Genomic DNA, 17,908 nt, shown 5'->3' on the forward strand with positions numbered 1-17,908 from the left:
GGGAACATCTAGCACATCGTCCTCCAGAGTCGCAGTTTTGCATGTTATAGATGTTTTCCTCCTCCAACACACCTGATTCTCTGCAGGAGCCTGCTAATGATCCTGATGATGTGAGTGAGGTGTGTTGGAGAAGGGAAACCTCTTAATCATGCAAGACTGCAACCTTGAGGACCAGAGTTTGAACCCTATGGTCTAGCGGAATCCCTTGTTTAGTAGATACCACGGGAAGAGTTGTTAGTCTACATTTTTTGTCATAATGGTCTAAAAAGGACTCAAATTAAACTTGGCGATTCCTGCAAGGACCCTGCCAAATCCCGGGACCGGGGACATTAAGTGGCCCCTTTTGCGCGCCTCTGTTGTTGAGGCGGCTGACTGGAGCTGTGGCCGTAAGGTGGTAGGTGCCTGTCGTGGTGGCAATCCCCGGACCCAATGGTGGATACCAGCAGTAAGAGATGCCGTCAAGCTGAAGGAGGAGTCCTATTGGACCTTTGTGTCCTGTGGGAATCTGGAGGCAGCTGATGGGTACCGGCAGGCCAAGTGGAACGTAGGTTGGGCAGTCGCCGAAGCAAAAACTCTGTCAATGTCAAATAAAAACCATGCAATGAATTTCACATCCATTTCATCCTATATTTACGTAAATACACTGCAAAGACAAGATTTCTAATGTTAAAGCCAATCAAAATTTTGCAAATATTCACACATTTTGAATTTGATGCTTGTAACATATATTCTGATGAGCCTGAGATGGGCAACAAAAGAAACACCTGTTTGGAGCACTCTGCAAGTGAACATGCTAATGGGGAAAAGGTAAGTGTCATAATTTGTTTTTAAAGGAGCTTCTCCAAAAGGCTCAGGTGTTGACAAGCATGCATGACTATATTCATCACTTTGTGAACAACTGTCAGTTAATAGTCCCAGTAGTTTAAGAACGTCTCTTGATATACAGTTGAAAGGAATTTCGGTATTCCATCATCTCACAAAATCCATAATTTCAGCAGAAAATTCATAAATTGCTGCACGTAAAGCATCAATATGTAAAGGATATTGCCACATAGGCTCAGGAGCACAAGAAAAGCAGTTAACAGCACCAAAAGTTGGAACAACAAGGTCAATTCCTTTGTTTTTCGCTGTTTGCTGAAGACAATTGGGATCAAAATATGAGACAAAAGATCATAATTCCAGCTTTGTTCCATTATAATTAATTACATGTGCAGGTGGGTGCCAAAAATTCATAATATTGAGGGAAAGTCCATTTCAATATTTTGTGACCCAATTTATGTATTTTTTAACAACTTGCTGTTGGAGATGAGGGGGCACTGCCGACCTCAACTCGAGACATCATGAATCGGTGGAGGGAATACGTCGAAGACCTAAATTCCACCGACATGCTTTTCTTTGAGGAAGCAGAGTCTGGGGACTCTTCGGTGGCCTGTTCTGTCTCGGGGGTCAAAGTCACCGAAGTTGTTGGGAAACTGCTCAGTGGCAAGGCCCCGGGGGTGGATGAGATCGGCCAGGAGTTCCTAAGGGCTCTGGATGTTGTGGGGTTGTCCTAGTTGACATGCATGGACATTGGCGACAGTGTCTTTGGATTGGCAGACCTTTGCAAAAAGGGGGACTGGAGGGTGTTCCAACTACAGAGGAATCACACTACTCAGATTCCCTGGTAAGGTCTACTCAAGGGTGCTTGAGAGGAGGTTCTTTCCGGAAGTCGGATTGGTTGTGGAACAATGGACAAGCTCTTCGTAGGGGCCTTGAGGGTACATGGGAATTTGCCCAACCAGTCCACGTGTTTTGTGGACTTGGATAAAGCGTTTGACAGTGTCCTTCGGGGAGTTCTGTAGGGGGTGCTTCGGGAGTATGGGGGTACCTTACCCCACAATACGGTCTGCCCGGTCCTTGTATCGCTGATGTCAGAGTTTGTTCCGCATTGCCGGCGGTAAGTCAGATTAGTTTCCAGTGAGGGTTGGACAGAATTTCTAGGCACTGCATTGCATCTCTGCTTTTTACAGATTATGTGGTGCTGTTGGCTTCTTCTTCTTCTGATCTCTAACTCTCACTGGGGCGGTTCACAGCTGAGTGTGAAGCAGTTGGGATTCAAATCAATCCTTAGTTGGAAAAGGGTGGAGTGCACTCTTTGGGTCTTGAGGGTAGGATGGAGCGGGAGATCGACAGGCAGGCAGGTTCGGTGCAGCGTCTGCTATGATGCAGGCTCTGTATGGGTTGTGGTCAAGGAGCTGAGCCGAAAGGCAGAACTCTCGATTTTTCCGGTTGATTGACGTTCCTACTCTCACTAACTGGGGGTCGTGACCAAAAGAACAAGATCCCAGATACAAGCGACGGAAATGAGTTTACTCCCCAGGGTGTCCGTGCTCTCCCTTAGAGATAGGGTGAGAAGCTGGGTCATCCGGTACGGACTCGGAGACACATCCACATTGAGAGGAGCAAGCTGAGGTGGCTTGGGCATCTGGTTAAGATTCTCCTGGATGTCTCCCTGGAGAGTTTCGGGGCATGTCCCACCAGCAGCAGACCCCAGGGACAACCCCGGACACGCTGGAGAGACTGTCTCTCGGTTGACCTGGGAACACCTTCAAATTCCCCGGAGGAGCTAGACAAAGTGGCTAGGCAGAGGGAAGTCTGGGCTTCCCTGCTGAAGATGCTGCCCCTGCAACCCGACCCCAGATAAGTGGTAAAAATTTTAAAAATGGGTGGATTTGATTTTTTTTCCCACAGTGAAATTTTTGTTTTTTTAACTTTAATTTCAAGTGAAATATTTCAAGCATTTATTTGTTTCAATTTTGATCATTTAAAAAATCCAGTGTGTTCACAAAATTTTAATATTTCATGTGACCAACAAAAGTGTCTTTAATACAGAAATGTTTGTCTTCAGAAAAGTGTATTGTACTATGCCTTCAGGACTTTGTTGGGCCTCCTTTTGCATTAATTACCGCATCAAGGTGGCGTGGTATGGACACGATACGCCTTTGGCACAGTTCAAGTGATATTGGCCTTCAGATTGTCTGCATTTCAGGATTTTCTGTTCCTTCTTTCTCTTGAAAACACCCCATACATTTTCAATGGGGTTCAAGTCAGGTGAATTTGCTAGCCAATCAAGTACTGTTATTCCATGGCTATTAAACCGGGTATTGGGAGTTTTTACTTTGTGGGCAGGTGCCAAATACTGCTGGAAAATCAATTGATTGTCTCCCAAAAGCTTGGCGGCAGCGGGAAGCATAAAGTGCTCTAATATGTCCTGGTAGATCAAGAACCCACACCAGCATATGACATGGCTCCTCAAACCATTACTGACTGAAAACGTCACATTGGACTTAGAGAAGTTTGGCCAATTTTCCAAAAGTTGAGATTTTTTTTTGGGTGCACTTTTTCTGTTTAAAGAATTCCGTGGCCATTTTTTATGATTGTTGCGGACTAAAATGCCTGATTTTGCGGTCAATTTTTCTAAGAGTTTCATTTGTTGTTGTTGCTCAAACACTTTTTTAAAGTGGATTTTTACAAGAGGTGGTTGGAAAAGCAAGAGATATTTTCAAATATGTATAATCTTTATTGAAAGTAGGTAGCAAAATTTAACAGATTTTCAATTCAAAGTGTATTTTTTTTTAATAGATAGCATCAATTTAAATTACAATTCAAAGGGTAAATTGCTTTTAGCTTACAAACTGAAAAGCTCATCATTGAACAACAAGTTCACAGAACTTGGAAACGTGCAAATATCGACGGGAACGCGCAACCGAGGGGCACAAAGGCGGAAGCGCAAGTAGTGGGACGCGGCCCGCACGTCGCAAACCGGAAACGGAAACAAAGTTGATGGGTGAAAACCCGGAAGTCCCGCCTCCTCCGTGGCATATAGTCCATTATACTCCAGCTCACCAAGATCCTGGACAGGATAAGAGATTCTAAAAAAATGGCTGAAACATGGCTCTACCACCCTGACATCTGTTTCTCTCCAAACTAAGTCTCCATCCATCCATCCATTTTCTAAAGGTCTTTTTATCCTTTGAGTGGCAGGTAACTGGAGCCCATCCCAGCTAATTGGTCGAGAGGCCAAGTACACCTGTGACCCGTTGCAGCCAACTGCCGAGCTCATATAGACAAACAACCATTCCATTAAAATGTGGTGGTTTTATCATTTTTACAGCTTAGAATGGTATTGAGGTCATGGAGGGTGTAGTTTTTTGACTGCGTGTCTGTTGCTATGTGCTCTGATTGGTGAGCAGTCCAGAGTGTCGTCTGCCTTTCGCATGAGGTCAGATGGGATCGACTCCAGCTCCCCGCGGCTGTGTACACGGTAGGTCGTTATAGAAAATGGATGGAATGGAAGTGCCAAAAAATTGACTTCATCCATCTGAGCTAACCTATTGTTTGCCAAAAACATGTCATCAGCCCCCCTGTTTGTTTCTTTGTCTCTAAACTAACCAAACATTCATCCATTTTTGATACCCCTTGTTCTCATTAAAGTGTGAACATACATAGCTGAAATCAGCCATCGGATAGTCAGTCGTCGCAGTCGGTGAACGCCATCTGCCAGGCAGGTGTGGCTCGCACTGACGGCGGGCGTTTTTTTTTCCTCCAACACGTCTGCGATATTTGATTATTCTGATTGGTTGGCTAGGTAGGCTTAGTCATTGCACGAGACAAGAAACTGGAGTGGCAACTGGCTAAGTGGAAGGCATCCAAAGAAGGATTGACTTATTTGCACTTTATGTAGATCTCATTGCATGTATATTTAAGACATCTGGCCAAGACCACCTGGACAAAGAAACTGAAGACCAACAGCATGATTCAGGCGCGGTCACCAAGCTCATAGAGCTTCCAAAAGTTTCAGTTCCTTTTTTTTGGAGTGAGGAATACTGACTACCATCGCGCCCGAAGCTGCCGATGTTATGCAGGGATGTTACTTCTCACACATGCACAGAAAGTACCGGGCCAATATTTGGCAGACGCGACAATCAGCCAAACGTTAGCCACATTCGCTAACTGGTAGCTTGCTGTGTTGAGACCTTAAAGCATAGGTGTCAAACTCCGCAGTCCTGCAGGTTTTGGATGTTTCAGCTCATCAGCAAGCTCTGCATAAGCCTGATAATGATCCTGCTGATTGGAATCAACTTGTGTTGGAAGAGGGAAACCTCCAAAACCTGCAGGACTGCGGCCCTCGATGACCGCAGTTTAGACACCTATGCCTTAAAGGTATTGGGAGAGGATTCTGCGGCGAACGAGTAGACCAACAGCTGTTTGTGGTTTCCTAAATAGTGCGCATGCGTAAACCCCGCCCCCCTCACCCCCCTGCTTTTTTACGTAGGAAACGTAGCATCAATAAACAAACCGTTGAACTGCCTTGACTTTGATGTCATTATACAACTTTACCTGTTTAACAAGCTTCATAAAGGATAGTTCTAAATCAAAAAGAAAACTCAAGTTATCTGTCCAGCAGAAACTTAGCGACCAAAGCATCCGTCTTCAGACCCCTCTGCTGCTTTAGCACAAGCCATCGCTGAAAATGACTTTTGTTTGGCTTCGCTCTTTCAGTCCTTGTCTTCTCCGTTCAGTAACCTCAAAAACAGTCTTTTGGTGGTCCTGTATCCTTCTCCGCCATTGTTGGTTAACTTTGAACACACGTGAGGATCTAGCGACAGTAGGAAGACGCTACGCTTCTGGTAAACACTGTTACGCTAGAGGCCTACGCAAGCTAAGTACTCGGGGCACACACGCAAGAAGTAATCAATCAATCGAAGCACCTTCGTTATTGATTGGCTACAATCTAACATTCCCCGCCACGTCCACAGTTTATGAATCATATTTTTTTTTTGTTAACCATAAGTATAAGTCTGTTACAGGTTGATAAAGCGATTTTTAAGTGAATCTGACAACTTAATTTGTAGTCAAATCCCCTCTAATACCTTTAATGGGTTCTACACCAAAATGCCGATCTGCTCATGGAAACATGATTTTAGACACCTCGACTCTACCTCTTGTCCCCATTAGGAGCGCAGGTAACTGCTGACTTGATAGATCTTGGACCAGTTTCCAGCTAATCTCAGGGTACATACAAACCTTTCACATTCACAAACACTGTTAAAGGTCACTTATGGACATGCTCTTTGGAACGTGAGAGGCAGCCAGAGTACCTGGCAAAAACCCATACAACAATGAGCTATTGAAAAGTGTGATGGTTCGGGTTGATTATTTTGGAATATTTTAATTTGGAAGTGCATCATAATATGTACTGTACCAAATGAACTAAACTGTACTACTCCATGGAAATGAGACAAATGACACTGCAGTACTACCGTGGCCATTATCTCCAACCAGAAAAGCAGACGGGTATGGGTTGAATTTTTGGAACCTTTGATAGCTTGGATTGGAATAGAATGGAATGGAGATCAAATGTATGTAGTGGTTTATTCGACGGACTTTGGCTTGGGTTAGTTCCCACTCAGTGACAGTGTGAATGGTTGTCCGTTTCTAAGTGGCCTGTGGCTGTGTGTGGCTGTGACTGACTAGCAACCAGTCCAGGCTGTAGTCCACCTTTAGTCCTAAATCAGCTGGGATAGATTCCAGCTCCCCATGACCCTGAACAGAATAAGCAGTAGTCAGCCTATAGATATAGATGGATGGATGATTGTCAGGGACACCATGGACGTTTGACCAGCCAGTCGCTCAGGGACAAAAATGCGCATGACACTAGGCTGAGACTGAAAACAACCTCAGAACTGGGAGGCAGATGTGCTAGCCTACCCACCCACATTTCCCGTGGTGCCTCCTTTGGTGTATGATGAAATAAAATGGTTGATTTGGCACACAATACACTCATGCCATCTGTTTGTGCATTGCTAGTCTAGTCTTCACTGGTTCTGCACAGTGCAATATTGGGCGGTCTAGTGGCTGCCAGGGGAATCACGTGACCAAGATTTCCCGGAGCAGAGGCGTTTTCACTGCAGGCGTGTCTACGGCGCATGCGCCCGTGTTGGCTCCATAGACCCTTTGCTCTACCCCACAGCTGGACGCGATTGCTACCTTCTCGTCGTCCTCCTCCTCCTCCCCCTCCTTTTCTTCTTCCTCTTCCTCCTCTTGGCACATTCGTTCGCGGTCCAAGCGCGTTCCTGAGAGTTCGTGCATCTGCGTGGACAGATGTCTTCGGATCCTCGCAGTAATACTAGCTATCCTTTTGTGCCCACCTCAAAGGCTTCGGACCCGGAGCTTGTGTGACAAGGTTAGTGTTTAAACGGTGCAGAGAGAGAGGGGAAAAAAAGAAGAAAAAACTCCGGAGAGAAGACCGCGGGAGCTCGCCCGCTAATATCCGTTGTTTGTGTGGCCTCTCCCGGGAGCATGGCCAGCCACCCCCCCTTGCTTAGCTCTCACCTTCCGAGCAAGTGCACGAGCTTTGCGTGAAGCGTGTGTGTGTGTGTTTTTTTTTTAAAAGCTCGCCAAACCATACCATGCGTTGAATTTAGCATTCTTGTTAGCATAGCTACGTTATTTAGCGAAGTAGCCGCACCGTATCATAGTGAAGTCGTTTAGCATGAGCCTAGCCTGTATTTTAATTCGTATTTGCTCATAACGGTATTTACCCTGACCCCTGCACACATTGGCAGTCGTTTATGTTTTGTTGTTTACGAAGTTGCCTTTTTTTAGGGAATTTCCAAAGCATGATATGCGTGTTATGCATGTGCGTTATTATGCATAAGTAAACAAGAGCTCAGGTAAAAACCAAAACAAATATGCTAATCGAATGAGAGGTGGTTATGATTTTAAAACTCACTTTGGCACACTGAAGATATAACGATTTATGTCAATGCAGGCAGGGCTTCAAAATCAATTTAATGAGCGAGGTATAAATATCAAGGGAATTGAATGATAGGAGCATTGCATAACAGCAGCACATGGCATGCCTTTCACGCGGATTAGATGTTGTGAAAACTATTTTCTTAGCATAGTTTTCCTCACTTTCATATTAGCAAGATCAGCCAAAAATGTAAATGTCATAAAGGCAACCCAAGTAAACATAAAAGGCATTTTTAAATGGTGATATTATTTATGAAGTATTTTGGAAAGTGTTGCTTTTTCAATCCGGGACACCAAAGCCTTAGTACCCCCAGACCCCACGGAAATATAAATTAATAAATGCAGCAAAATGACCTGAATAAAGACATTCAAGAAAAGATGACAAATTATTTGACATTTGTCTGTCCAGAAAGGGTTACAAAGCCATTCCTAAAGCTTTGGGACTCCAGCGAGCCATGGCCAGGGCATTATCCTTAAATATAGACAACATGGAACCTAATATTGTTTTGCATGCAATGGTCCCATCAAGGTTGAACACGATTTATGTCAGGATGTTAAAAAAATCTGCTAACCACTCTCAAAGAGAACATATAAAGAGTGAATCACTGCCTTTAATGACAAAAGAGTTTCGTAAACATGAATCCGTGTTACAGATGTTCATGACCCTTTTTATTTTATTTTTTACATTTTAAAGCAGGGATCACAAACCTTTTTGAATCTGAGAGCTACTTCTTGGCAGTTAATTCTTGTGAAGGGCTACCAATTTGATACACACTTCTGATGTGACAAATTTAATTACATTAATTTATGTGAAGACGCTGATTGAAGTAATTATTAGGAATGATAGAGTACAAATAATATTGGTCTTTCTTCAATATTAACTGTCATTGCTTCATTTAGGGATATTTCATGTGTCAAAATTACTAATTGTTTTTTAGGGATATTTTATGTATCAAAATTACTAGTGGTATTGCTATTAGTGACTGCCTGAAAAGAAGTGTTATTGAACATCCCTATGAATAATTTCTCACAATAATTAGGAAGCGGATAAATACCAATACGCAACATGTTATTTCTATAAATCTCTTCCATTGTTTACATTTTCAAATGATCACTTGTGAGCTATTTTTAGAACAGCCCCTGCATGTCACCAGTGTAAGTAGAACCATTAGTAAAATGTACTGCTGTTTACTGTCTGTTAATGTAGTGCAGGGCCATTTTAGGTCAAATAAATAACATTTGTCTGGAGTTGCAAAACTTTTAAACATTATTATGAACGAAACAGTGTGCTAGTGTTAGTCTAATGTACTGAGGGCCCAAGAGCTAATTAGAGCTGTACCATAACAGAAAATATGCAGCATCCAAGACTTTGAGATTCATTTTCTCCTACCTTTTGTCTTCTGGTTTTTGATTATTATTTTTTTTGTGGAATTTTTCAGACTTAGTTTTTCATACATTTGAAGACTTTTCTGCCTTTCTGTCAAATTTCATTTTTGGCAATTGGTATGAACGTGTTATGGTAATTTCATTCATCTCTTCTTGCTCGCGTCATGAAGCATACGCTGAAGATGTGGGCACTTGCCGAAAATGTGGGCATCCTTCAAGAGACGGAAGTGCTCACCTCTCTTTATATCTTAGCAATAGTAGTCAGATTTCCATCCAATTGTTTTGAATATTTTAAGCGAATTTACTGATAATGCGCAAAACGGACATGCGACTTATGCCCGTTTCCATCGGTTCTTCTTTTGCAAATATTGAGAGGGGACTCTATACACCATAGAGATGGTATCCACCAGTGATTTAAAAGATGAAGAAGAAAGACAGGAAAGTTGTATGAGTTGGCTTTTGTAATTCTTGATAAACCGTAGCGTTTCTTTGCTGTTTTCCATCTAAAATTGCATTAATATTCGTTTCTTTAATTAATTCCCAAAATGATTTCTGTTCCCCCCCCAAACATACCTTACATTATCGTCCGCCATTGCTTTGTGACTACAAACGCACGTGCGACGTAATATCCGGTCAAAACGTGCGACGTGTATCCGGTCTTGGCAGCGTTTATTCGCAAAACCTGTTTCCATAGCCAAAATTCGCATTTAACCTTTTTTTCGAAATGCTTCAAAATCCACCCCCTCCAAACGTAAAAACGTTTTGGTGAATTTTGGGCCCTTTTTCGAATTTCTAGCGTTTCCATTCAGTTTTTTTTCGAGAAAAATTTCGAGAGAGAGAAATGGGTGGATGGAAACCGAACTAGTGTGAGATGATCCACTGTACTTGAAGTACAGTGGATCATCTTAAATACCTTGTCAATTGAATTTTGAAAATTGTTTCTAAATACATTAGAAAACTTTTAAGTCTTGAAAGTGAAAGTTGTTTGCAGTATCCATTGACATGCCTTTTTCCTGTGTTATTTACAGGAAACCACAGGCCATGATGCTTGGGCTCCAGGGCAGTGGGCCACCATCCTCCAAAATCTATCGTTGCGTGGCATGTGCGGAAACCTTCAACGGACTGTCCGCCTTGCTTGTACACCAGGCGACGCATGCCAACATGATGCTCCCCAAGGTCATTGCGCCTCCTTCGACCCAGCCCGACACGAGCCTGCAGGGCGCTTTGACAGCAAACCTAAAGCCATCCAATCCACCAGCATTGCCTGACGGCGCCTCGCAATCTTTTTATATCTGCGATTGTGGAGAGGAATTTAACGACTTCTGTCTAATGCTTCAACATAAGCAATCACACAGTTCTCATTTAACTCCACTCCAAGCGACAGATAGTAATGCTGTCTCAAGTGGAACAGTGTCGACCGATGCTACTCCTAATCTGACTGCAGAAGCAAGGCCAGCTGTGTCATTGACAGACTCGGCCCAGAATTGCCCCTCCGTTTCAGGATCGCCGCCTGTTAAAATCGAGCCGGAAGCCAGTGAAAGGCTGGAAAGGAGCAAAGTGGTTCCATCAACTCCCCCTGAGCCATGTATAGCCTCTCAAAAAACCGACGGGCAACTTGACCAGACATCTCCAAGTACTGAGCCAATGCCAGAGACCGCAAGGGATTCACAGTCTGTCCACAGCAGTGACAACGAGGAACGAGCGGCTAAAAATAACAAATTAATGAAGATCCTAGCAACAGCCTACATGAAGCATACCTCCCCGTCTCCATCTCCAAATGACAGTAATGCTATGATAATCCCCAAACAAGAAGCCATCCCAGTTGATATCATGCCGGCCACAGAAACGGAAGAAGCACCGATCAATGATCTCTCTGTGGCAAAGTTACGGCGACTGCTCGCGAAGACTGCCGCAAAGACAAAAGCTCCCACCATTAGCCGAATAATCGACTCCAGCAGGAAGAAGATCGTTTCGCTGACAAAAGTGCTCTCGCCCGTTGTGGTTCTTGAAACGCGTCAGAAACTCCGAGATTCCAGCAATAATGCTCTTTTTGGGAGATACCAATGTGGCCGCTGTCGTCGGGTCTTTCCGAACTCTGACAGACTAACTGAACATCACTTTTTGCACAAAAAGGAGAGAATCAAGTGTTGCCGTCGCTGCAAGCAACTCATTATTGGCAAGCTGCCTTTCACCGACAATCATGTCTGCCTTCCGTCAGTGAAAAAGCCTGCACAGCTGCCAAGTACATTGCCGCTAGTCCCCAAAGTTGCGCCATTCCATAGCTTTAACAATATGAAAAAATCTTTCTTTTGTCCTGTATGCAAGCACAACTATGCGCGCAGGTACAACTTAAAGAAGCACAAGTGTCAAGGGCCAAAGGCAGCCCTGCCTCAGATGCACCCGTCCGTCGACAGACTACAAGCATTACGGTCGAGTAATAAAGCCTCAGCATGCAGGAATGGTCAAGGTGAGCACATGACGAATAATGTTTCTGTCAGCACCGAAACCCCTCGGGTCAAAGTCGAGGTGACCTCTACTACTTCGGCGCAGTCTGAGTTACCGGAGCATTCGTGGTGCGGCTTTGCCAAAAGCTTCCCACCATTTATGTCCCAGTCTTCCACGATGGACCAGCAGACCAACGCTTCTGGAAGTGTTATGGAAAACGCCATCGCAGATGCAATGTCGGTTCCTAACGATAGCAGCAACGAAGGCCAGTGGACAATGCCCTTGGACGATGAAACGGAGCTGCTTAGTTCTTCCCAGAATGAAGATGAGGTGGACCCCGAGTTGAAGGAGATCGCCAACCTGAGCTACTTCGTCAAAGATGGGATAAAGCGCTACCCGTGTCCCAGGTGTCAGAAAACGTACAGCCGGCCGTCCACTCTGGCCCGCCATTTACGGCTGTGTGGGTTCAGGCCTCGGGGGTCTGCGCCTGTATCGCACAGTGCTGGTTATGACGGCGTTTCCCAAAATAGCAGCACAAAACCCATGTTCCCGTGCTTCGTCTGCGGCAGAAGCTTCAACCGCAAAGACAACATGATGGTTCACAGGCGAAGGTGTCAGATGCAGCGGGCGGTAACGAGAGAGCCCTTGCAGCAAAATTTGCCCGACGGCACAAAAGGCAGCCCAGATAATGACGCAAACAACTGGGGGATCATGTCACTGCCTTCGGTGCTGCCCAGGAGGGTGACGTGCGAGTGCGGGGTTGGATTTACATCTCCGAGACTCCTCCTGGAGCATCTACAAAAGCACGCGCAGGAGTCCTACACGTGTCCGACGTGCGGAGAGACTGTGAATTCCTGGGCCGACTACGAGGTTCACCTGCAGATCCACATGCATCCTCATCACCAGCTGCTGAAGGGACTCCAAACGCAGCGATCGCAGCCCCTATTGCTTCGGATCCAACAGCAACAGCCTCAGCAACAACCACAGCAGCCTCCTCCCCTACCCGTGCATCAACCTTCGCGGAAGCAAGCAGTTCCCGAGCGCCCGCACATCGACAACAAGAAGCAGCGGGCGATTTGCACGCGATGCGGAAATTCTTTTGCCACCCGGTGTTCCCTTCGAAGGCACTTATCTTGGGACCGTTGCAAAGGCGGGCGGCCACAGAACGCGCCCAAATCTTACCGCTGTTCCCGCTGCACCTCTGAGTTCCCCAACATGGTCAGTCTTTTGTTTCACCAGAGGAGCGGCGCCTGCAAACCGGTCATCAAGCCCGTGCGCTGCCCGGTTTGCCTGCGTTGGTTCAGCACTGTGGACGGTTTGCAGAAACACCTCCTGACTCACAAGCAGTCTGAATCCCATCAATGTGATATTTGTCAGTGTTCATACCCAAGTCTGAAATCTCTGAGAACCCATCGCAGGAGGGTGCATAATGTCATGTCTGCAGAATTGATAACTTAATATCTTCCATTCGTTTTTTTTTATTACTGGATGGCAGTGGATGGGGAACTGTAAAATGCCACTTTTGATTTGTACCTGCTTTTAATGGTGTCAATGAATCGTGGAGTAACACAAGAGGAAAACCCCTTTAGTTTTGTAGCAGTTTGCTGCTGTGAAATCAAGTGTAGTTTTGTCAATTTAAGTCCTGTATTTGAGTTGTAAATAGTTGTACTTCAAATTTAATCAAATAGTTGAACTGTAGCTTGTTCTGGTGTTATTAAATATACCAATTTATTAACATCTTTTTTTGTATTTGTTTCTCTTCTATTTGGTTTAATTATCTCACAATCATTCTACAACCAGGTAAGAAATACATGGAACATTCATAGGGATTTGTTTGGGTTCTGACTTTTATTTATTTTTTATACATGTTGAATTATTGAATTATTTAAGTCTTTGCCGATAACAGACCCAGCAAAGAAACAATCTATAACAGTTAATGGGTTATGGCAGCTGAAGAAAATATTGTTTTGTGTATTCATAGCAATATGCAAATAGTGACGGATTAAGCCATGTTCCATCTGCACAAATTTGTTATGTTGCTGCCCTTGAAACTGAACTGTTGTAAACTAGATACTTTTTAATGGTGGGGTGAGTTTGGAAAAATGAAGAAAAAAAAGGGGAGTATAGAGCCTTAGTTTTTATAATAACAAATAGAATGTGGCTACTAACTTACTGGCCAAATTCTATTGAGACAGCCATTACATTTGTAAACATTTTATAAACACACGTTCAATACATATTTCTACTTGTACACATAGCTCAAAAGTGACTAATTACCACATTTACATTAAATAATTTATATGTCATATAGCAACTGTCAATAATTATACTTGCAGCATTAATTGTTCAAGAATTCATCTACACTACAAAAACAAAATATTAACTCACTCACTGCCATTGACGGCTATAGACATCAAAAAATCATTTTAACTTTCTATTTAACTTTTTTTTCCACTTTTGTTAACAAGAGTCTGGGGGAAATTTTTTTATACATTTAGACCAGATATAAAATTTGTGATTAATAATGGGTTAACTTTTGAAGTAATGCGATTAGTTACAATTAAAAAATGTAATCGCCTGACGACCTAATTTTAATAATCTTTTCTTTTTTTGAAAGATTTTAAAAACGAAAAGAAAAGATTATTAAAAATTTGGTTTTTGAAAAAATATTATTTATAAAAAAAAAGGGAGAAAATATTATTATAAATTAGGTCGTCAGGCGATTAAATTTGTTTCTTTTAAATAATCACATTACTTCAATAGTTAACTCACGATTAATCAAAAATGTTATATCTGTTCTAAATGTACAATAACAACTTTTTTCTAGGTTTTCATACTCTTGTTAAAAGTGTGTGTGTGTGTGGGGGGGGGGGGGGGGGTTAAAATAAGTAGTTCAAATGAATTTTTTACGTCTAAATTCGTCAATGGCAGGGAATTAATTAAGCATGGCCAGGCCTTTTATGTTTTAATAATTGCACATATAACCTACGCAAGGCACTTCGATGTGCTTCAAAAAAGCACAACACATTTACAAACCAAATAGCTAAAGGCATACGCAAAGCAACAAGGATCATTTCAATTAACTTCCAGTAAAACAGGGATTTTGATTTGAAAAGATTTCCTAACATATATGCAACCATTGCTAGTTTCAAATTCCCCCAACCAACGTCTCAAAACAGCGTATTCAGGCTCTCTTCTAAACTTGACTATGTCGGGTAATGATGTTTTAAAGGGGTGGGGGCCGTGGTGCTTCAGTCAAGTGAAATACTTTTATATAAAAACTGCTTGGTAAAGAAGTTGCAGACAAGCCTGTTTTGAATTGATTACGGATATTTCATCTTTATTTAATTTAAATTTTAGTTTTTGTTGTATCAGTCATGACATTAAGTGTAGTGCCTCTATTCCGTCAGCAGTGGGCAGTATAAACCTGTCAACACCGGATGTACAGTTAGCAAAGGGCGCCATACGCAGAAGAAGACGGAGTGTCTCTTCTTTTTTTTTTTCTCCTCTCCAATGGTGTGGTCGGATGCTGCTCACTTTATGCCTGTGAGCCGAAACAACAGCTTTCCTCCGCGTAAACGACACCGGACCTGGAGTGTCCTGTTTGCGGCGAGGATAAAAGTAGACATCTCCTACGCCGACACTTTTGATTTCACAGCCAAGGTAAGCTAACATTGTTATCATTTAGCCGGTTATGGCTAGTCTTAGCACGTTAGCATTAGCAGGCTCACGTTCCATCAAAAATAACGTCCGCCTCTGACAAAATGTTACAACAAACTCATTTGGTCAAACAAATCCGAATGCTTGTGTCCATGTTGAAGCCGCTGTGACGCGTTGAAGATAGTTTTGTGTCTCTCTAAAGGTTGCTTTCTGTTGGAATAGCATTTTTTTGCGCTCAGTAGTGGCGTTCATGAACGTTAAACATCAAACCTGTTAACGTGCTCCTCTATCAGGAGGCTCAAAAAGCCTTGTCTTATTAAAAGTAACCTTATAATTGTATTTTGAATGTTTTTAAACAGGTGCCACTTTGAGAATAAATTCTACCATCCCCAGCATGATGATGAAGCGACTTCAGGAAAGCAGCTCAGATGGCGATTTGATGGCTGGAGGGATTTGCTTCAACTGTGAACAGATCTTTTCAACCCAGGATTTTTTGGAGGAACATGTGTGCCCTCTATCCAGTCACATATGCTCCTGTGGAACAGAGTTTGCTGCGTACGAAGACATGCTCAGCCACAACGTCACGCATGAACCGGGACAACAACAGGCGATGCATCACGAAACGATAATGAAGCGTCGATTTGAGAAACGCATAGAAGAAGAGTTGCAGCTGAAACGCTTGAAGTTGGATAAAGTTGCCTGGAAAGCGGACGGCGCATCGCAGTCTCCCTCTGCATCAGCTTCTTCAACAAATTCTAAAATGTCGAAACAGATATCCCGCGTGCCTACCATGTATCCCTCCAGGGCGTCATCTTTCCAAGCAGGCCAAGGTGGACTAAACGCGAAGAGTGGGTGTTCTGGTGAGGGCGCGCCTACAGTGGATCTTTGGACAATTTACCAGCCCGTGGTGCTGGTGAAAACGATCCGCAAGTGGAATCAGTGGAAGCCGTACACGTGCGGTAAATGTGGTGAGGGTTTCATCACCAAACGGATGCTCATTTCACACAATAGTGGTCACATTGCTGATAAAATCTGTGGCTGCATTGGATGCGGGCTGTTGCTTTCCAGCAGGAAGTTAGTGCCTCGCTTCCACATGTGTAACTCCCCCAGCAACACGGCCAAACTAAAACTCATTACATCCAGGCCACTGAGTTACAAGAGCCCCATCTCGGAAATAGACCTGACTCGGAACCCGCGCAAGTATTCCAACGCGGGGAGCAAAAACAGTCAGATGCTTCAAGTCACCTCGGCCCTGCAGTTGAAAAATCTCAATGTGCGAACGTACAGCAAATTCGCTCAGGGTGCTCGCGCCGCACCTTGCCAGCAGTTGAAACAGAATTCCATGCTGAACGCTCCCCAGAAAAGCAGTTGGACACATTCGCCCTCACCCGCTACGAACGCCGTAAACCCGAGCCAACCTGCCAAGACGCCTCCCGGAGATGCCGACCTCAAGTGTCGGGTGTGCCACGTCGGCTTTGAGAGCACTCAGATGCTGCAGAGGCACAAGTGTCCCAAAGCCGACGAGTTCATGGCCAAACACGGCCGCATCGGCAAGATGATCAAGCCCAGGCGGGACGTGGCGGTGTCCAAGGCTGCCGTGACCCGGGTGAACGGCGAGAGGAGTCACACATTCCCGGCTGACATCAACAAACAAGGGGAACGCTCTGAAAATGTGGATAAAGCAGACGATGTGGAAGATGATTGTTACATCGTGGAACCCGGACAAGAAAAAACATCTGAAATGATCTACCAGGTCACCTCATCTGTCCCCATTAAAACTTGACCAGTTTGCACGTCGCACATCATCTGCATATGTTCATTCCAAAGGAGTACAATGTTTCCTGACGTCTTCTGCATTTTTAAAATACATGTATGTGTGTACCAGTTTAGATTTGATAGAATTAAATATGCATTGGAATCAGGCTGCATCCCTTTGTTTTGTCAGGACAGAACACATGAATGCTCCGAGTTTACCAGTGTATTTGGACATTGGCGTGAAATGACAAAGGCCACCAATGTATGATAAGATGACAGGTGAGGCAACAAGTTTTCTCCTTTTTTCTAAATACGGTGTAGTGTGATCAGAATGTGTAGGCTTTAAGGATTCACTTCCTTAATTTTACTTTGACTCCTTTTAAGTGAACTTTATGTATTATTAAACTATATTTTCAAATTCTCACTTGCGTTTCAATTTTTTGAATGTAGCTGTGACTTTCGTGTTCATTACAGTTTTGTGTCCAAGTTATCAACAGCACCTGCAATTTCACAACCCAAGTTTTTGCCAATATTTATGAATTAACAATATGTGACTTGATGGGTTTTGAAGAACATTTCCAAAGTTGAAGTTTACCTTTTATATATTTGTATATATAAAGAGGGAGAGGGTCCGGACATAAAATTTTGTGGTTGCAAATGGCATCTGGCGTTTATTCAATATACTTTATTCAGCTTGAGGTTGATGTCCTAATATGCTCATTGTCTTCAAGAGTATAACACAACCTGGTACACAAGTGCAGCAACTATTGCACTAGTAATAGTAATAAAAAATAATAATAATCCAGATACGATATGCCTGCACATTAGTGGGACAATTTTGGCGTACTAGAGGAGCAACTACAAG

General features: G+C 43.5%; 2 protein-coding genes across 3 annotated transcripts in view; both read left to right on the forward strand.

The window, feature by feature from the left end:
- LOC147172185 (uncharacterized) overlaps positions 1–13,363 on the forward strand; it is a 37,708-nt gene extending 24,345 nt beyond the window's left edge. The window contains exons 1-2 of one of the 2 annotated variants that reach the window (XM_086078024.1): positions 6,991–7,225; positions 10,212–13,363. In XM_086078024.1, coding sequence (XP_085934150.1) covers positions 10,225–13,086 — 2,862 coding nt within the window. In that variant the 5' untranslated portion in view covers positions 6,991–7,225; positions 10,212–10,224 and the 3' untranslated portion in view covers positions 13,087–13,363. Of the gene's footprint in view, positions 1–6,990; positions 7,226–10,211 lie in introns of those variants that run through there. The other variant, XM_086078023.1, reaches the window with a different exon arrangement.
- A 1,735-nt stretch (positions 13,364–15,098) lies between these two features.
- Positions 15,099–17,467, forward strand: LOC147172187 (uncharacterized). Its single transcript, XM_086078671.1, has 2 exons — positions 15,099–15,291; positions 15,648–17,467. The coding sequence occupies exon 2, from the start codon at positions 15,683–15,685 to the stop codon at positions 17,069–17,071; it is 1,389 nt and encodes a 462-aa protein (XP_085934797.1). The 5' UTR covers positions 15,099–15,291; positions 15,648–15,682; the 3' UTR covers positions 17,072–17,467.
- Positions 17,468–17,908: the final 441 nt, after the last annotated feature.

Source organism: Leptonotus elevatus, chromosome 6 (genome assembly GCF_054856555.1).
Source record: "Leptonotus elevatus isolate MCC_2025b chromosome 6, RoL_Lele_1.0, whole genome shotgun sequence".
Lineage (NCBI taxonomy): Eukaryota > Metazoa > Chordata > Actinopteri > Syngnathiformes > Syngnathidae > Leptonotus > Leptonotus elevatus.

Coding starts and splice junctions, on each gene's coding strand:
- LOC147172187 (XM_086078671.1), top strand. CDS start 15,683: ATGATGATGAAGCGACTTCAGGAAAGCAGCTCAGATGGCGATTTGATG.